This window comes from Strix uralensis, chromosome 5, assembly GCF_047716275.1.
Source record: "Strix uralensis isolate ZFMK-TIS-50842 chromosome 5, bStrUra1, whole genome shotgun sequence".
NCBI classification, from domain to species: Eukaryota; Metazoa; Chordata; class Aves; order Strigiformes; family Strigidae; genus Strix; species Strix uralensis.
The window spans coordinates 8517323-8537240 of NC_133976.1; the positions used below are offsets into that span (position 1 = coordinate 8517323).

At 40.3% G+C, this 19918-nt stretch overlaps 1 protein-coding gene across 3 annotated transcripts in view; it reads right to left on the reverse strand.

Annotated features, from left to right (window-relative positions):
• Positions 1-16731, reverse strand: part of DMTF1 (cyclin D binding myb like transcription factor 1) — a 31404-nt gene extending 14673 nt beyond the window's left edge. For 2 of the 3 annotated variants that reach the window (XM_074869830.1, XM_074869831.1), the window contains exons 1-8: positions 16585-16731; positions 9636-9752; positions 9014-9133; positions 7365-7459; positions 6505-6619; positions 3422-3498; positions 2059-2216; positions 1219-1251 (exon numbers count right to left, since the gene is read on the reverse strand). In XM_074869830.1, coding sequence (XP_074725931.1) covers positions 1219-1251; positions 2059-2216; positions 3422-3498; positions 6505-6619; positions 7365-7459; positions 9014-9133; positions 9636-9744 — 707 coding nt within the window. In that variant the 5' untranslated portion in view covers positions 9745-9752; positions 16585-16731. Of the gene's footprint in view, positions 1-1218; positions 1252-2058; positions 2217-3421; positions 3499-5522; positions 5631-6504; positions 6620-7364; positions 7460-9013; positions 9134-9635; positions 9753-16584 lie in introns of those variants that run through there. The other variant, XM_074869832.1, reaches the window with a different exon arrangement.
• Between the last annotated feature and the right edge of the window lie 3187 nt (positions 16732-19918).

Consider the following 19918-nt stretch of genomic DNA (forward strand, 5'->3'; position numbering starts at 1 on the left):
GCACCTTGTGAATGACACAAACCAGCTAAATTGATCCACACATATCCATCAACGCAATGAAATACACTCCCTTCCTTCCTTCAGTCCGACCTTGTTTCTTCAAACTGCTCAACTCTGGAAAGCTGCAAGAGGAGATAAAGTCTGCAGCCCCTCCTCCTTGATCTATCAGGTTCATAGTCAAAATCAAAGAGTCTTACTGACAATTTCTGTATTCTCTCTCATACTTCACAGGGGAGATCCTACCCTTGACCGGCCACTTTCTTTAGAAGTAACTTTTGCTCCAGTTTCCTAAAGAAAGGGAACTTCTGTTTTTCACAAACATAACTGCAAATGTTGACTGTGCTTGTAAAAAACGGAAACATTACTAGTTGCAACAGAAGGTTTGCTTTAGAACTGTTGCACATTGCCTTGTCATGGTTTAATCCCAGCCGGCAACGAAGCACCATGCAGCCACTCACTCACTCCCCCGACCCAGTGGGATGTGGGAGTGAATTGGAAAAAAAAATGCAGAACTCATGAGTCAAGATAAAGACAGTTTAATAGGACAGAAAAGGAAGGGAAAAAAAAAAAAAAGATGATAATAACAATCTGACAATAATAATAATAAACATAAGAGAATAGGAATATACAAAATAAGTGATGCACAATGCAATTGCTCACCACTCACTGACTGATGTCCAGTCTGTCCCCGAGCAGTGATCTGCCCCTCCCGGCCAACTCTCCCCAGTTTATATCCTGAGCATGACATTCTATGGTATGGAATATCCCTTTGGCTAGTTCAGATCAGTTGTCCTGGCCATGCTCCCTCCCAGCTTCTTGGTACCTCTTCACTAGCAGAGCATGGGAAATGACTAGTCCTTGATTCAGGATAAACTCTACTTAGCAACAACTAAAACATCAGTCTGCTATCAACATTATGCTCATCCTAAATCGAAACCACAGCACTGGCCAGCTACTGGGGAGAAAATTAAGTCGATTCCAGCCAAAATCAGGACATGCTTATGTCCTGAATACACATTAGAAAATATAAAGAAATAATCCAAATATAGTTTAATTTCTCTTCAGATTAATACAGTGACCATTATTTTCTGGTAAGAGTTGGAGCAGTCAAATTTACTTGCAACTTTTCAGTGATTTCATGTAACAAAACCTGTAAAAACTACTCAAGCTACTAAATATAAACAAGGTAGCATGACCTTGTTAATAAAAAAGACTTACTCTTTAAGCTTTTCAATTTCCTCAGGAGTATACCTAAGCAACAGGTAAATAAAAAGACATTATTTTAAACAGAAAGCATATAGCGTAAATATTTTCATTTTACTAACCACACTTTACATGTTTAGTTACAACAAGAGATTAAGGAATTTTAGCTGTAATAAACAATCTGGCTGAATGCTTCGAAAGAATGTGAAGAACAAATGCCATTTTCCACATTAGTGCATCTCTAAGGTTATCTGGTTTAAAATTCCTCTCATTTGCCAGCAAATTTCCTCATTCTCGGTGGTCTTACTAGTAAGAACAGAATTAGAATTTTGTGTGTTAGTCGCTCAAACAAACACGTATTTTTTCCTTCCTCAGTTCACAATCACCATAAGGTTGACTTTCCATTAAAAAAAATTAGTGTTGAGATAGTATTTTTAATTTTCAACTACCTTTACAACCTAAAAGCTAACACCCTTTTTAGCACTTCTGGATGGTGCCCTCCCCACTGCTTTACATATGGGCAAACTAAGGGCACAGGATGATATCAATTAGCTCAAGGTCACAGTTCTAGAAAGAAACTACAACTCAGCAGATCCGTACTTGTGTCAAAGTCTTCTAATCGTATCTGAATCCCCTCTGCACCTTTTTTTTTTTAAAAAAAAAAAGTTGTGGATACCATCAACTTAACACAATTACTGTCAAGACTGATCTACCAGAATTCAGCAGAGGTGACGTGATTAGGAAGAGCTAGGTCTGTTTGGCTAAAATCTTCTGTCTCACATATAACATGTCAAACATTAAATACATGACCCTACTCATACCAATAAAACCATGCAGCATTAGAGGTTTTCATACTTTCCAACATGGTTTCTGTCATCATACATGCGAAGAACTCTTCTATAGACAGCAAAGAGAGGCCGATTCAGACCCCAAGCTATTGTCCTGTAGAAATCTTTTCTTTCATCTTTTGACATTTCAAATATAATTTCAGTGGCATCTTTTATTCCACGGGCCTAGAAGAAAGCATTTAAAAAAACCAAAACAACAAACCACAAACAAACCACCTTAGATAAAGTCTCCTAGAAATCAAGAAGCAGAACACTTAAGAACTGAAGCCTTGCATACTAATATGCAACTATGTATGTCAAATACCACAGTCCAAGAGTTAAACTGAATTATTGTTGGTTTTTTCTTTAACACCAGAGTCCAGGTAGACATGGAAGCTCTAACTTTCATCCAGGTTTTAAAAAAAAAATCTGTACAATATATAACCATCATTTAGAACATCATGAAAAATACACTGTGGTGGAATTAGCCTGGGGTCATACCAGGGAAGGTTGTCAAACAGTGCCATAATAATTTATTAAATAATTTTAGATATTCCTTATCTGAAAGTAATTTTTTTCAATTAAACTATTCTTCTTCTGATGGAAACTTGATACAAAAACACTGGTGTACAAGAGAGCTTCTCTAGATTTAAAAACCAGTATTACCTATGAATGATTTTGTGTCAGAAATTCTAATACATGTGTGAACAAGCACACTTTCTACAACTAATACTGAGGATTTTTATACCAATGAAGACTAAATTCAGGGCTTCTTTTGATCCACAAATGAAGGATGGTGAATCTGTAATATCCAGGCTATATATTCTCAGCTCTAAGGGCTCAGCTCTAATATTCTCAGCTGTAAACCTACAACAAATACGACTTCTGGGCAATTGTCACTGTCAGCATGTTAACTGCATGCATATTTTTACACTGAACTCTTGACACCAATATACTAAGGGAAAGAAAGCAGATACAGGTATCCTGTTAGCATAGCAAACAAATACAGATATGGCATCACAGAAGTCTGGAAGTCGTATTTAATGCTTTGTAAGGAAAATTATCCCTACTCATAGTGCAATTTTTTTCCTTTGTCTTCACCAAAGGTTTCATGAGCGATGTATATTCAGAGGAAGAGACTAAGTCACTTGAGCATCCCGATGTGAAATTTTAAAATGGGTTACATTCAGTACACAAGTTATAAGCAATGTTATATTCAGTAGTTTTAAATCCTGTGTATGGATACAATTTTCTTATGTATTTCAAATGTGTAATGACTATTTCTACCACGAACCGATCAGAATCACGTATTGCGTATTCTGGGAAGTACTAAAGAAAGTTGGTTTCTAGCAGAAACTGCATCACCACACCAACTAGCAGATAACACATACCTTTAAATAACGCTCAATGTTACTCATCAAAATGTCAATTTCTTCCTTCGACCACATCCCTTGCTTCCACTTATGGCCTGAAAATAGAAATGCCAAACTAATTACTGAAGTGAAAGTCAGCAAAACAACAAGAACAGTAATATCAGAAAACACGACCCTCATTACTGCAATTAACAAAGAGGTAATTTTAGCTACTTAAACTAACTAGAATTAAACAGATGTTATTTCAGAACTGATAAACAATCCTCAGTAACTGTCAACTAATGTTTAAATAATGTGACTCAGACCCCTCTTCAAAAACATCAATTTTTTTAAAAGAGAACATGAATTCCTCTATGTGCTGTCAAGTCACATTTTCAGGCTTTCTCTTCAGCCACAAGTAGAAAATTTCTGTCTTTTAAACTGACAGCTGAAATTTCCATGCACTCAAATGATTCCAGAAGCTGGGACTTAAAACGTGACTCATAATATTACTTGAGGAATTGGCAACAATGTGGAGTTCTCTTATATGCCTTATCACTTCCCAACATGTGAGTAGTGCTACCTACTTTGAGTGCTTTTCGTAGAGGTAAATGCTCTACCTAGTCTATTTTGACAAGCTGGTCACTAGTTCTCTTTTTTTTGCATTGGGAAAAATGCTCAGTGGTCACAGTCAAGATAAAAACTCATGGCAAGTGTTTTATTTCCCAAATAAAAGTGTCAAACCATTAGAAACAAACATCTCTGTCTATGCTGTTAGTAACTACAATGCCAGCTAAGCTTTAAATGCAAAACCAATCAACTTTATACAGAGAGAAAACTTCAACTCTGAGGTCTATCAATAAAACACTGAAGCATATATAGATGTCTTTTTTTCCCCTCATGCTCATACCATACTTAATATTGCTTATCACTTATAATTAAGATTATGCTGGTGACCCAGTTTATATACTGGTGTGTGCTGGCCACCTGCCCATTTCTGCTCAGAAGAATCAGGGTACTTCCTTCTCAGCCTGCTAATTACCAGAGCTGAGAGGCAGAACACACCAAAGAGACTGTTTACTCAAATCCAATTAGAGTGAAAAGTACAGGCATTATTACTAACTCCATTGGAACTGATGAGAGAAAACTCTTCCCTTGTGCCTGATGGCTTCAATCTCTTCTTCTAAAGCTACAGAGACAGAACAATAATCTACTACTGTAGTTGGGATTCCCACCTCTATCCAAGCATCTGAACTGACTTAAAGGGACAGGTACTCTTTATATGGAATAATCTGTAATACCCAACTATTTTAGGAAAGGAAGCATATTTTACATTTCACATTTTCGCATAATCAGTACCAAGATTATTACAACCTGCCCATGGGTCTTCAAAGAAAGCATTATCAGTGGGAGACTGCTATAAAATGATGAGCTCAGGCAATGCACATCAAACACAGAGCTACCGTAAAAGAAGACACATGCTGGGGTTCCTCCACAGCTGATCTCTGACACAGAACACGGAGACCCCAAGAAAAGTTCAGCTGGTATGGATTCTCAAATATTCTTCTCAGCATATTTTATTGAAAGTGTCTTCCTCAAATTATTAATCTTTAATTACAATCACCAGATTTAGTGCCCTCGTTCATTCACAACTGTAAATGCCACTTGTGATATATGGTCAGTTGATACGCCTGTGAGACAGCTACGTATTTAACAAGACACGAATCAAACATGAGGCCACCAAGACACATGAAAACAGTCATTCATTTCTCTGGCAAATCACCAGTACATACTCTCCCAGTCAGAGCTGAGAATGTGCTGCTCCCAACCGAAGTCCTTTACCACTGGCTACAGAAAAGATCATAACCTCTGTGCTTCCTCTGACCCTAGAGCACAGCAAATGTAGCAACAGGATTTCTCACTACTTCTACTCAGCTACCTCAGTGCTGTGATGCAAAGAGATCTCTTTGCTATCCGATGTCTGCCCCAGTCCTTGGACTGAAATCTGAATAGCTCTGAAGCCCTATAAATCCACTAAGACAGACAGAGAAAACGGGGAGAATAATTTATTGGCTGCTAAAAATTAGTGCACACTTGGGATCAGTGAGTGAAATAGTTGTTGACAGAGTTGCTCAGCTACCTTTCTCTGAATTTTCCATATCCAACACGCAGGTTCTGCATGCCTCATCCACATTTTTTCACTGACTCTGCAGTACACTCAGCTCCCTGGAGTAGAACTCACTGGGTAAGAGATCATTTGCTTCTGTGAGAGAAAACCATTACTTTTGCTCCTGAAGTTTTCTAATCAAAAAGGGAGTTGCTTTGGACTCACTGAAAAACAATTTTCTTTCCCCTAGAAAGAGGTAAAGTCAGGGTAAGAAAAATAGTAGAGAGACTGAGGAAACTGGAGAGACAACATGTCTTCATTTGACACTAAGCTGCTTCTCTAGGTTTAGAAAGGCACTTTCCCTGGGGAAAAAAAAAACCAAACAAAAAGCTCTATAAAGTTCAGCAACCACTACATGATTGCCCAGATACATTTTGAAAGCGAAGAATGCCCATGGGGTGGCAGTTTTAGAAGTAGAGTGATTATTTCAGTAGATCCTGGTCTGCATGATCCCTCTACTTCTGAAGCAACTCCACTCCAGAAACTGTTTGATATGAATCAGAACACAGTAGCCAGACTAGTAAAACCTACTCGGAGGAAGATGGACTAACCTGAGCACAGATTAATTTTTTTCCTGGTATACCCCCCTCTGACTGCAGCTTCCCATCTCTTAGCCAGGTAGAACTGCAAACGGAGCAAACACAACTGTCTGCCCCACCTGTGCCGACACACATTCTCTACAGCTGTTCTCTACCACGGCCACTAGAATCACTGCCACCACTGCAAGCATGGCCCCTCTTCCTCTCCAAGTGCTTCTGGAATTCCAACTTTCTTCTTGCATTCAAAGAGGGATGGTGAAGTCTTAATGCATTAGATGTCTTAGCATTTTTAGAATCAGTCTTCTCAAATACCTTCGCTAAAACAGAGATTACTTTATGCAACCTGCAAAATGTTGAGACATTTGGAATAGCTTATCTTTTTACAGCGTGGGAGAATTGCATTTGAAATATCCTACCTTTATTTGTTAGAGAATCCTTATCCTCTTTGGTTGTGAACCAGGCTTGACTAACAGCTGACACTTCTTCATTGCCCATTGGGGAGATTTCATCCAGCTGTTCATTCTGAAGAATCTTGAAAAGACCAATACGAAACCACCCAGTCAGATCTTCAGTTCTTTCTATCACCTTGCATTTAACATGGAGGTATAACTTGAAGGAAAATGAAACCAGCACACCTCGTTACCTTGCTGACTGCTCAGAAAGTGTAACTTTTTAGATATGGCATTAAAAGTACGGTATTTTTAAAAACACTTGAGTAAGATTTAGCATCTTAACATATAGATGTTGTGAGAATTAATTAGATAAGATTCTTCATCCTGTTTAACGTACAGTGAACGGGAAGAGTCTCACTGGCTTTGGTGGAAAGAGGACTATGTCCAGCGTCTCCAATCTAGAACTTTTAAAGGTGGTAGACTACAATGGGAACTGTACTGTTAGGACCAGTGACAAGACAAAGCAAATTTAGGTCTGTTACAAAGCTTAATTTATAATCAAAGAATGACAGAAATAACAGATAAACTTGTCTTCTATGCAGATCACCACAGAGCAAGTAATTATCAGTGAAGGGTTAAATCTATTACTGTTTATTGTATTGCTCTTTGGGCAGTAAGTTACACTATAAATAACCTCTTCAATAAATAAAATGATTCAACTGCACTTTTATAGAACAACATTTTACAAACAAGATCCATGGTCAAATACATTAAATACTAAAAGTAATCTTATTAACAAGCCCTTTCTGCTATTTGTTTCCCTTTTCATTTCAATTTAAATAAAATTGTACATCAAATAGAACAGTTTTGAAGTTTTACTGTACCTGAATCTGAGTAACAGTTCCTTCATTAATCTCATCTTCAGCTACCTCAGTGGTAGCAGTCATGGTCACCTCAAAGCTCTGATCATTTTCTGAAACTTCAGAATGGGTAAGTTAGTTGTATACCTTACTCCTGTAACATTTTTAATGCATGCTCCAGGTTTTAGAAATCGTTTTTAGAAAATTGTAAAGAGGCCTTATTCAGTATTTATTTCTTGACACAGTAAAATCACCAAAATGATTATCAACTGTTCCTCTTCAAAAAATTTAAATATGGGTTTTGAAACCTTCAGATTTACACTTGACTACAACTAAGACCTAATGTGAAACATATAAATAAAACGTGTTTGATCTGGTGCAAACATTTGGTATTGTATTAATGCTTCCTTTCCAGCCCTATCTTCAGTATCTTCCAGTTACAAAAGGACAACGTTCAAATCTTTAGGCTCCATTCTTTTTCCCATTTTCCTTCAACTTCCACATGATAATGCCTTTACTTCTAAGGAGTTTCTACTAAGTTCCACCAAATAAACACCCACTCTAGGTATTGTAAATTGGTATTTTAACTTGCTAGATCTTGCTTTGCCTCCCTTTGGGAGATTATAATAGAATCACAGAATCATAGAATACCAGGTTGGAAGGGACCTCAATGATCATCTGATCCAACCTTTCTTGGCAAAAGCACGGCCTAGACAAGATGGCCCAGCACCCTGTCCAGCTGAATCTTCAAAGTGTCCAATGTTGAGGAATCCACCACTTCCCTGGTGCGATTATTCCAGTGGCTGATTGTTCTCATCATGAAATATTTTCCTTTTGTATCCAATCAGAACATCCCCAGGAGCACCTTGTACCCATTACGCCTTGTCTCTTCCATCTGACTCATTGTAAAAAGGGAGTTTTCATCTTCTTTGTAGCCACCCTTTAAATAATGTCTTCCCTAAGCCTTCTCTTCCCAAAGCTGAACAAACCCAATTCTCCCAGCCTTTCCTCACACGACAGGCTTCCCAGCCCTCTGATCATCTTTGTGGCCCTTCTCTGGACCCTCTCCAGCCTGTCCACATCTTTTTTGTATAGCTGGGACCAAAACTGAACACAGTATTCCAGGTGTGGCCTGACAAGGGCTGAGCAGGGTGGGATAATGACTTCTTTACCTCTGCTGGTGATGCCCTTTTTGAGGATTATATTGAACTATCTAATATTCAATCAACTTCCTTAAGACTAATTCAGTACTTAGCCTACCTTTTGTACAACAATCTCTACCTAAAAAAGACCATAAATCTCAATATTACAAAATTCAAATACAGAAATACTAACTATACTGTTTGATCATTTAAAAAAAAAAACACCTACTCGCTCTTTGCTTGAGGACAGCATCTAGTTTTGTTGTTCATTCACTTATCCTTCAACTTGTTCAATGCACCTGTGCCTGCAGGTCTCTATCTGTAAAGCAGTTTTATTTTGCCAGTACTGTATAGATAACAATTGCTGCAAAACCATCCAAGGCTCTGAGAGGTAAAGATGATACCTAAGTATATTAATCAAATTTGAAAATAAAACATGCAAAATATTCTCATGTGATCCAAAGAGTCCACTTTTAACCTCTACCAACAGAAACATTTGCTATAAGAGTACATAAACTTAAAAGAACTTACTTGGAACTGCAACAACAGAAATGCATGGAGTGGAATCATCAAGGCTTTGATCATCCTCTGATAAGCAAAGCCTCTTGTGTGGAGGTTCAGTGCTGTCTTCAGAGTCTACTTCATCAGCTTCTAACAACAAAAACATATGCAGGTTACTCTCTGTTCACAAAGTGGACCAAAACAAAAGGTAGAAGCAAATGTGATAGGTTGGTTCAGAGCTTTACTACTGCCCAGGAACTTGGTCTGAGTTACAGGCAACAACAGTTCACATGCTTCCTTCAACATACATTTTCTCTGAGTTTTTGTTTGCAAATTCCATCCACAGTCCATCACACACAAACCAGTCCCTTAAGTCTACAGAAATTTGGGTACATGTTTGGTTCTAAGAGCCCATTTCCACTGAAATAAACCAGAACAGCTATATCCTTGTTAGGGCACATACATACATACATAATTTTGTGATTTCCACCTAATTTGACACTTTATCCTTCTTTAAACTGACAACAAATTGCAGAACAGTAAGCTGAATCCAAGTAGCTCACAGAATTTGGGGGCAGGGAAGTACAATGGTTGGATCAATGAAAAAAAGAAGAAAAAAGAAGAAAAAATACTATGCAATACAATTCTATACCATTTTGAGGGCAATGAAGTATAAGGTTCCCTTCAGTGTCCTGAGTCAAAGTCACAGAGTTCACGGTTTCTACTGTCACTGTTTCAGACTCTTCTTCAACTGTGCTCATACTCAAACCTGAAAGAACAATACAGAGATTACTTTTCTGCAGTCAGACTGCTGCATTGACCATAATGCTGCTTCCTTTACCTCAACCAACCAGCATAAATTCCCACAGAGAATAACAAATGCCTGTCTGTTCTTTCACATGAAAAGTTCCGTGGTTTAAGACATTCACCTGTCTTTACTTTTCCTGCATACTTACACGTTACACAAGGTAACATCAAATAGCTTCAAAGCTACTTTTCCAGTTAAAAATAGTACCTAAACTCCCTATTCAGGAGCATTTGCAATCTACTACTATTTTAAACACAAACCTAGGCTATTACTTTTTCATCATTTCTAAATTCTCCACATCTGATACTTTTTGTCTCAATAATATTTGTTCCACTGCTCATTTAATAATTTTACTATTATATAACCTAAAGCTAGTCAGGGCTGAGAAATATTTTTGTAGTGTCATACTATTCATGGTTGCACTATTTATAGATTGCTAAGTTTTATTTTCCTTCCATACATATAACTAAATGTGAAGCTAGTATTTTTTCTTTAGCATTGAAACAATATGAGCAACAGAAAAACTGGGTTCAACCAATCACCAATATAAAAAAACTAAACCGGGATAAGTACTATACATGGAAGTCAGTGAACCTGGGCAATACAGAGTGCTTCTGATAACCTTTTTTCCACTATAAAAGTACTATGAAGAAACCCAAAGCTTATATGAATTTCAATGTAAACTAGCACTATTACTAATTTTGAAATAAAACAAAACTCCACAAAAAAGTTCTAATCCACCAAATACAAAGAAATATAACCTTTTCTGCTGTAGAAGCTAAATGAAATTACATCTAAAATATCCAGAAGTTTTGCAATGATTTCATGAGTTTTGAGAACCTGCGTTTGGTGCCTGTCTTTGGCAGAGATCTGTAAAAAGAACTCATCATCTATCTCTCCTTGGAGTACTCAGTCCTTTTAGTGTATCTTCTCATATATCAACAACAGAAAAAAAAATACTCGTAATTTTTATTTTGAAACCAAAATACTGTTATCAACAATTCTAATTTACGTTGTTAAAAGATCATTGACTATAGCTTTAAAAAAAAAAAAAAAATCACAATGATATTACAAAGCTTCCATGTACCAGGCAGGGATACCCATATACCCATACGTAACTGGAATTTACAACCTGGATTTTAAATCCCCTGTATAATGTTAATAAAATTTTAAATCAGAAAACATGTTCTTTGGTATTGAAGATTCTCAAGAGCAGTGTTTTCTTGGAAGGATAAAAATACTGCCAGTCTTTCAATAAAATTACTTATCACCTCTCAAGCTTGATGAAGATTTGGCACATCTTTAAGCACATGTAGTGACTGATTCCTACTATGAAGTGATATTACCCATCTGAACGTGTCAAAAAATTCAGATACTGCTGACATTTTAAATCAGAGGGTTCTCAAATTTACTTTCATATCTACCATCAGCAACAGCTCCTTGCCACATGCAAGTGTGGGAGGCAATAACTTGGTTGGGATTCATCTGCTTCTGAGTTTTACAGCCTCTGCCCTATCCTTTACTAGGAGTGATGTTTGCTGCACGGCTATAGTACCAATTTTAAAGAACCAAAAGAGGCATCCTTAACTCTAAAGCATGAAGAAAGAAATCCAAAGTGTTACAGCTAAATTAGCAGACTGTAACTTCTTCAACTCAGTTTTGAGTTATTCATTTGACTTTTCGGGAGTGAACAAATTGGATTAACTCTGGAGGGCCAAAAGAAACAGATTTTCTTTTTCATGTTCATATGTACTTTCTGAGTAACTTTTACTACATGGAATGCTGTAGCAAAAATTCCCAAAGTTACCTGAAACACTGCGGAGTATTCTTTAATTATACCTGAACAGACAGTGATAACATTTATTTTTCTACAACCCGTTGAAAATACCTATTTTTCTTCTCACCACTATAAAGGCTTGAAAGACATGAGATTTATTTTTATAAAACACATTATGTCAATCCCGTACTTCACCTAAAGCTGACCTAGAAGCAGTGGAAACTACAGCACCATCCACAGCATAAGACCATTCCTTCTTTTTATTGAAAGAATACTGAAAATGGAATACAGTGACAGCAAAGCTGGGCCATTCTTTCATCAGTTACTCAGGATTTGCTGAGAATCAAGAACTACATTTATAGGATTAGGCTCCCAAATCAAAAACACAGAGTAATTAGGTTTGTCTGTTTGCATTTTCTCCCTCAGTGGTTTGCCATGTTAGAGGAGAAAAGGATAGAGCATGGAAGGGGTCCATGCATCCAAACCTGGCATTTCCATCAAAGCTGGGGAAGAAGATACACCCCGATTAATAGCTGCTACCCTGTCACTTCCATACAAACAGAGCTGTAACAGGACTCTAACTAGGCAACAGCTGGGGGCACCGCATCTAACAGCGGCACCGATTCTTCCAATCAAGTGAGATGTCTGTACGTGTCTGCTTGAGCTCCCAGGTGCTCCTTACAAAGCACCAAGAACTGTGCCCAGCACACTGTTCAAGGAAGTGCCGTTTCCTAAGAAGCGCTCCTGGACTGAGTGGGGTTATGTAACTTCTTGCCAATCTCCCTGGAATGGTTTATCCCAACAGTAAGTGCAAGCTCTCCAGAAAAAAAAAAAAAGTTCTGTGTCAAATACTTGAGATTTAGAGTATCTCAGGTTTTCTGAGTAAAGGTAATAATCCTAACCAAGCCTTGATAAAAACTTAGGAAGAGCCAAATCCTTGATTTGACTGGAAAAATTCTCACCAACTTTAACGGATATGGCCTTGGACCTCAACTGAAAACTGACTGCAAAGAACATGAGTAGTCATGTCGAAGTCAATGCGTATTTTGGACATTATTTTTTATTCATTAGACTACACAAACACAAGAAAACTGAAGGAAACAAACAAACTTGCTCTTTCAAGATACATTTACACCAGGACGGGAGTGCTAACCCATGAAGGCATGAATTAGTGACAGAAAGGCGAGAAAAAAAGATCTCGAGTAACTGCAGTGGTTCTTCTGTGTGAATAGGAAACAATCTCCAGATCTTATAAAAATCACTGCTTTACACCTAAATAGTGACAGAACTCCCACGTATGCTGAAGATACATCAAATACGACATATGACGGAACCACGTGGAGTTTATGGCGAGCTCAGTGGAGAAAGCCCAGTGCTGCTGCAGGAGACAACGCCCTCTGATGCGGGTTTCTCTGATACTGGCTGCAGGGACACTCTACTCGCCCGATGTCCTTGATTTATCACGGGATGACAGCCGAAGCCATGCTAAACAATGCCGAACCACCGCAGAGGTCTTTAGGATGTGCCACGCGTATTCTGTTTAACACAGATACCTGCACATCCACTACATGTCTGCTCTTGAAAAAGTTAAATACAAAGTTAATTACAGCTAATGTTTCTTAATTAGGGAGAATCATGACATGAGCACTCTCATCACCTCCAGAATATCACCTTCTTTTCATAACTTCACTAAGTATGCTTTAGAAAATGCATTACTTTCTACTGGAAACAAAAAGCTTGCTTTAATTTTAAATGCATGACCCAAGACTTTTCTTTAATCCTCGATTCAAACACATTCTTTATAGAGATACCCATCTACCACTAATATTTTGTGTTCTGAAGGAGGGTGTTAGCTTGTGGGGGAAGGGAACACTGCTGGATGCACAGACACTAATAGTGTGGATGCATATTATGAAATGAAGATAGCATAATCTTAAATTTCTAAGATAGCAGCTTAGAAATCTGTACATTTTAATAAGCACTTTTTGGCTTGTTAGATTTTTGGGTGTGTTTACCAAATCCAACATTTTTAAGAGTTTTAAACAGGTTTCAACATGCAGCTAAACAGATAGGAAAATACTTTTGCCTACAAGAATCATTTAATATAAAATTCCAATATAAATTTTCCACTAAAGCCACGTAATACAACAGTTCTTATTTACTTGGGAAACATGCAGCAGATTTAGGCAGCAAAAACCCACAAAGCTGATTTTATAACAAGTTACAAAGAAACTGAACATTTTAATACAAAATTCCTGTAATTCTAAATAACCATCAGGCAGATGGGCTCAATTATTCTGTGGCATGTAAAAATTAAGCACTTCTAAGAAATAGCATTTTTACCGTTGCAGACAGAATTCTGTCATTACACTTAGTTACTAACTGAATGTTATGGCTAGTATTCTGTGGACTGTTGTAAATATTTTAAAATTTCTACATGAACTTATATTAAAGGCCATGTTTTCTGCACTGGGCAAAAAGTAAAAGTATATTTCACTAAATCCTGTAAGAGGCAGAAATTGAAGGGAGCAAAAATTAAGGGAGGCTTCCGACTATTGAGGCATTTAACTGGAACAATCACATGGGATGCACTGGGATTTCAAGACATTCATTCAAGAGTAACACAAAGGAAACCAAGTAATTACAGGACTTCATAAACCTCCTATTTAAGGAAGCCTGATTATTTAGTGTATTCCATACCAAGTCAGTATTTCCAATACATAATCAGGAGTTTTTGCTATTCAACTAGTGCCAATTCTCTTATGCTATTATTCAACAAAAAACCTTTCCTCCACACCAGTGTTCTGCTCTAATTTAAAATTCCACCACACAGAATTGTCTTTAACAGCTGCAACAGACGTAAGAGGGGATCAAACCCGACAGATATCAAACAGAAGTATCCAAAGACCTGAGCTCAAGGCATGCAAAGATTTATTAAACTATATCAGCATGAGATTACAGTGCTTTAGGAACAGTTACATTCTACTCGTCAGTGGTATTTAGAGAAGTGGGCCATCACAGAAATGAAATATATGGGGAGACACAATGGGACAAACTGTTCTCATTTGCATCGATCCAAATCTGGCAGAACTCCATGAGTTCTAGCCTATCCATTGATATTTTAATAAAAAGCACTGAGCATGCTTTAAATGTCACGGCATGCAGGGGGAGCAAAAAAAAAAAAAAAAAAAAAAAAAGCTAAGTCCTAGCTCTTTCAAAAGAAAAAAACGGAGAAAGTTGTACATTTGCTTTCTCAGTAATAGAAAATGGCTCTTCGGCACAAGGTTATGACTATGGATAAAAATCTTGGTAAGACTGATATGCACAAAAATAAATATTCTTTCTCTTTCATGCAAATCCAGTTTCATTCTGAGCATTCCAATAACAACTTCACTTTTAAAATAACAGGCAGAAATTTAGCATGCAATAAAATATGAAAAGTTGATTGTTATCCTAATTGTACAAGGTATAAGATTGATAAACAAAGACACAGCTCTGTTGCTTTCTGACTGACAGACAAGCACAGTATTAATGCTCATAAACAACGGACTATTAGAAAATGTAAAACACAGTACAGACACATGGGGGTCTTTGTCTCTTATACATCCACCTTTTATAATTTTGAGTGGTTGATCCAAAAATCAGTAATTTTTAGGCATTCTATTTAAGGTGTTTTAATTAACGTTCAATCTTTGGGCTAAGTCATAAAACATCATCGAGAAAGTTTCAGTAAGTGTCTGGAAAACAAGCATGAAATTGTTGCCATTATTATATTCATGTGGATTGACAGAAATGAGGATTTCAACGAGATGTGTCCATCTCATCGCAAAGCCTACAACTCTTGGTTTTGCAATGGGATTTTAACTATGCTGTCAAGAAGCCAACTTACATCTATGGCTGGAGCAGTGCTGGCAAACAAAAAGCATTTTCTAGATTACTTCAACACATAACTTACAATGGCCAGGTGGGGCTGAGCAATGGTAACTCTTTGTGAATAAATACAAATACTGTGCCAGCTAAAGAGGTAGATAGTAGAAGCGTAATATGCTTCGCTGTGGCTAAATGCACGACGACCATCAATAGAAACCTCAGAAAGAAAAAAAAAAAAAAAGGGGAAAAAAAGGCTTGTCCTGGCAAAACGTAACTCTAGTGCAGAAAAGCTGATACCGCTTTTAGATGAAACCCCTGATCTTGGCAAAGTTACACATTTCAGACTCCACTTAAAAATAAAGCCCCAAGCAACCTCAAATCACTACTCTCGCTGGAAAAAAAAAATAAAAAGATTATGAAACAAAACAGATAAAAGCCACAAGCTTAGGATACCCCAACCGCAGACCCAGCGAGGGGAAATCAGGAGATTTAAACGCGTTCGTGCAGGTGGTCTTTTATTACAAACATCAAGGTAAGGCGACGGGAGTTTAAAACAGAAATAGCAAACAAAAAAACCAACCCAACCCGCACACCACCCTCCCCTTCCCGTGCCCTCCCATGGGAGTCGAGGTTTGGTAAATGACAAGTTTCCCCCTATTTTGCCGGGCCCCCCCATTCCCCCCCCGCCCCCATTTCTTTCTGCGCAGCGCTCCCGACGCCCGGCAGCACCCGCCACGGCGGGGAACAACGGCCCATGGGACAAAGCCGGCGGGAGGCAGCGGCCCTGCCCCAGCCCCCGGCACTGCCCCCGGGGCGGGCGCAGCGCCCCGCAGGCGGCGGCTCCGTGCCTCAGGGCCCGCCTCAGACCCCCACTGCCCCCCGGCCGCCAGCGCCGCCATTTGGTCCCGGGCGGCCGCCGCCACCGCCATTTTCCCGTCCTCTCGGCGGGCGGCGGCGCCGGCCGAGACCGCTGCCAGCTCCGCTGCCAGCCCCACTCAGCCCGGCCCGGCCCAGCCCAGTCCGGCCGCGGCCGAGGCGTGGGGCCGGCCATGGCCGCCTCCCGCTCCCCTCGGTCCGCCGCGCTCCGCCGCTGCCGCGGCCCGGCCGCTCCCGGCCCTGTCAGCCCGCAGGCCCCCGCGCACTTACTTCCTGTTTTGGGTCCGGGCACTTGAGAAACCAGGATGGAGACTCCCAAGTACCAGGATGGAGGCGCCGAGCGGCAGCGAGCGGCGAGTGGGGGAGGCGGAGGCAGCGGCGGGGCGAGGCGCAGGCAGCCCGCGAGCCCGCCGGAAGGTCCCGCCGCCCGCCCGCCGCCGCTTCCGCCCCGCCGCCGCGCCACAAAGCGCACGGCGCGGGCTCCGCGGCGGCGGCGGCGCCACAAAGCGCGCGGCGCCTTCCCCTGCCGCGCTGCGGGGAGGCGGGAAGGGCCCCCCGCGCCCGGCCCTCAGGGAAAGCCACGCTCTCCATCCACGCTCCCCTCATGGCTCGCTCTTCGTTTCCCTCCCGCCTGATGACCCGGGGGAAAATATGGCGTGTTATCAAAAATGAGCCTTAAAAATGAGAGTAGACCAGCGCTTACCTAGCAGTGTGCGGCTTGCGGTGCTCGCCGCTTCATGGAGCGGGTGTCTGCAGGCACACTGACCCTTGGCCAAAAAATGGCACCCGCTGAGCTTTCTCACAGGCAGACTGGGTGGATCAAGGCAAGAGGGTGAGTGGAATCCCCTGCCCGTGTTTCTGTGTGTCAAATCCTCATGACACTTCTACTACAAAGCCCCTTTTTGGCTCCTTCCCTTACATGGTGGGCCTCCAGCTGCAGCCTCCCCCAGACCTTGGGAGCTTTAAAGTGTGCTCTCATTCCCTGTCAACAGCTTTTCCACAAACCTTCCTCACAGGCTGTAGGCACCCTGAATCTCAGGAGTGACTTGCGGAATCTGCCAGGCAAGATTCAGTTGCGCTAAACTCTGGTGCCTTTTAACACCTTAAAACCCCAAAAGCATCGAAGATGCCTGTGGGGGACGGGTCAGCATGACCCGGGAGCTCTGTGCGCTTCTGAAGCAGCAACTGGAGGGAGGCAAGGCAGGATGGATGCTGCATCTAGTCTAGGATGTCTCAGGTGGGACTAGATGACTATGGTTAGGCAACCACATCTTACCCATAAGGTTTTGGGTTGCTCTGTTTGCCCTGAGCATGCTACAGCTTCGACATACCGAAGTGAACAGGGTCCTTCCTACATGGCTCTTCCCGGGGAGCATGGCAAAGCTCGGTTTTATTGTCTCTTACTCAAGATTAAAACATAGTCATGAAGAAAACCTGGGAATTTGCACCTGTAAAACAAAGGTGTGTAGCTGGAATGTGGAAACAGAGGGCTAAGACTCAGAATTGTAATGAGACAAGGCGAGGTAGAGAGGAGACTTTGCACATAAAATTAGGGTGGTGAAGGAATGGAGATTAAATGCACGGCTAGGGACAAGGAGAAGGTAACTCTGGTAAGAGCTAAAAGTAGGATTTATAGCATCTGTTTTGTTCAAAGCACACTTAAATTAATGCTGGTGTCTGTCTACTTGGTCTTTCTGGTCCTCAAACCTCAGGGATCTCAAATTCCATGTCCAGTAGTTGACTTCCAGGGAGAAGTTTAAGTGCCCGTTGCTCTTGGGCATTCCTTGGCCAAAGTAGAGGTACAGTTTGCTTTTCTAGGGTTGCATGCAGCTGTTGGACTCACCAGCCCATGATCTCTTGAAGCTCCCTGATTTTTTTCCCCCCAGTTTTTGCAGCAAATGAAGCACAGACCCTATGTTTGCCTTCTTCGAAGTACATCTCTGCTTTGTTGTTTGGTTGGTTGGTTGGTTTTGTTTTGTTTTCAAGGCGGCTATGGGCTTGCTTTAAAAATAACAGGATATCACTTAGCTAAGCTGTACCAAAATGTATCATTAGGAGGCTGAGTCCAGACTGTACAGAAAGCAATAATTTTGACATTTCATATATGTCTTCACCATGTGAAAATTTCTAGAAAGACTTCATGTAGTAAGCAGCAAACACAAAGAGGACTCCTTTCATATCACACTTATTTTCCCCATATGTTATCCTCTCAGTTATGAGCATTTTTCATGCTGGGTATAAAGTCTTTCTCCTTATTCTCTTTTTATCTCATTTATCTGGATGTACCTTGTAGAAAACAGTATTTTAACTGCAAAATCTGTACCTTCTTTTACATAGTGGTCATGGTTTAACCCCAGCCAGCAACTAAGCATCACGCACTGACTCGCTCTTACCCCCTGTAGTGGGTTGGGGAGGAGAATTGGAAAAAAAAATAAAACTTGTGGGTTGAGATAAGAGCAGTTTAATAACTAAACTAAACTATAATAATTATTATTATAATAATAATGGAAAGGAATATATAAAAAAAAGAGAGAAATAAAACCCATGTGCAGTTGCTCACCACCCACTGACTGATGCCTGAGCAGCGATCCGCCCCTCCCAGCCAACTGCCCCCAGTTTATATACTGACATGATGTCTCATGGTATGGAACATCCCTTTGGCTAGTTCAGATCAGCTGTGCTGGCCATGCTCCCTCCCAGCTTCTTGTGCACCTCCTCTCTGGAAGAGACTGGGAAAAATCTTTAACTTAGGATAAGCGCTACATAGCAACAACTAAGACATCAGTGTTACCAACATTATTCTCACACTAAACCCAAAACACAGCACCGTACCAGCTACTAGGGAGAAAATTAACTCTATCCCAGCTGAAACCAGGACAATAGTGGCATTGTTCTGGGATGTGTCATAGTGAGATATGAAGATGATAAGCTGCTGCTGCCAGATCACACTGCAGCACTTTGTGGACTGGGGCACCAGGAACTGTGTGCTACTGTCCTGGGCTTTAGTCACAGATCTGCAAGGCTTTGCACACTTTTTGGATTATGACCTCTGTGCCCCATTCTCTGTCTGTGAAATGGAAATGATATCACTTTCCTCACAGATACATGGTATAACCACACTCGGGAACATTTGTTATATCAAGTTCAAGGTATATGTAGAAAAAGTGATGACTGGAGTTCTCTGATGTTTCATGAACAGGATGAAATCTTACTCTGTAACAGACTCTTGTTCTGTGGAGCGAATAAAATTCATGCGTCCTGAGTTGTCTCGTGTTAAGGGAATAATTACATGCATATATACCTACTTAGGTGGATGAAAGAATCAAACACAGAGCTTGCTGTGGACCTAACAATCCCTTTTTTAAAGTCGCAGTTAGTTTTTTACCCAGCCATACAGTTTTCTTCCAAAGGACCTATGTTCCTGGTGGCCACCAGGTGTCTCTACTGGACCCACCAGTTGCATCTCGGAGGCGGAATTTTTCTCCCTTTGCTGCGATGAAGTTAAAGCTAAATTAGCATTGCTCTGTAGGTATAGTATGCTCACTCCTCCATCAGGCATTAGGGGAAAAGTGAGACTGTGGCACTGCTTGATAAGAAGACGTGA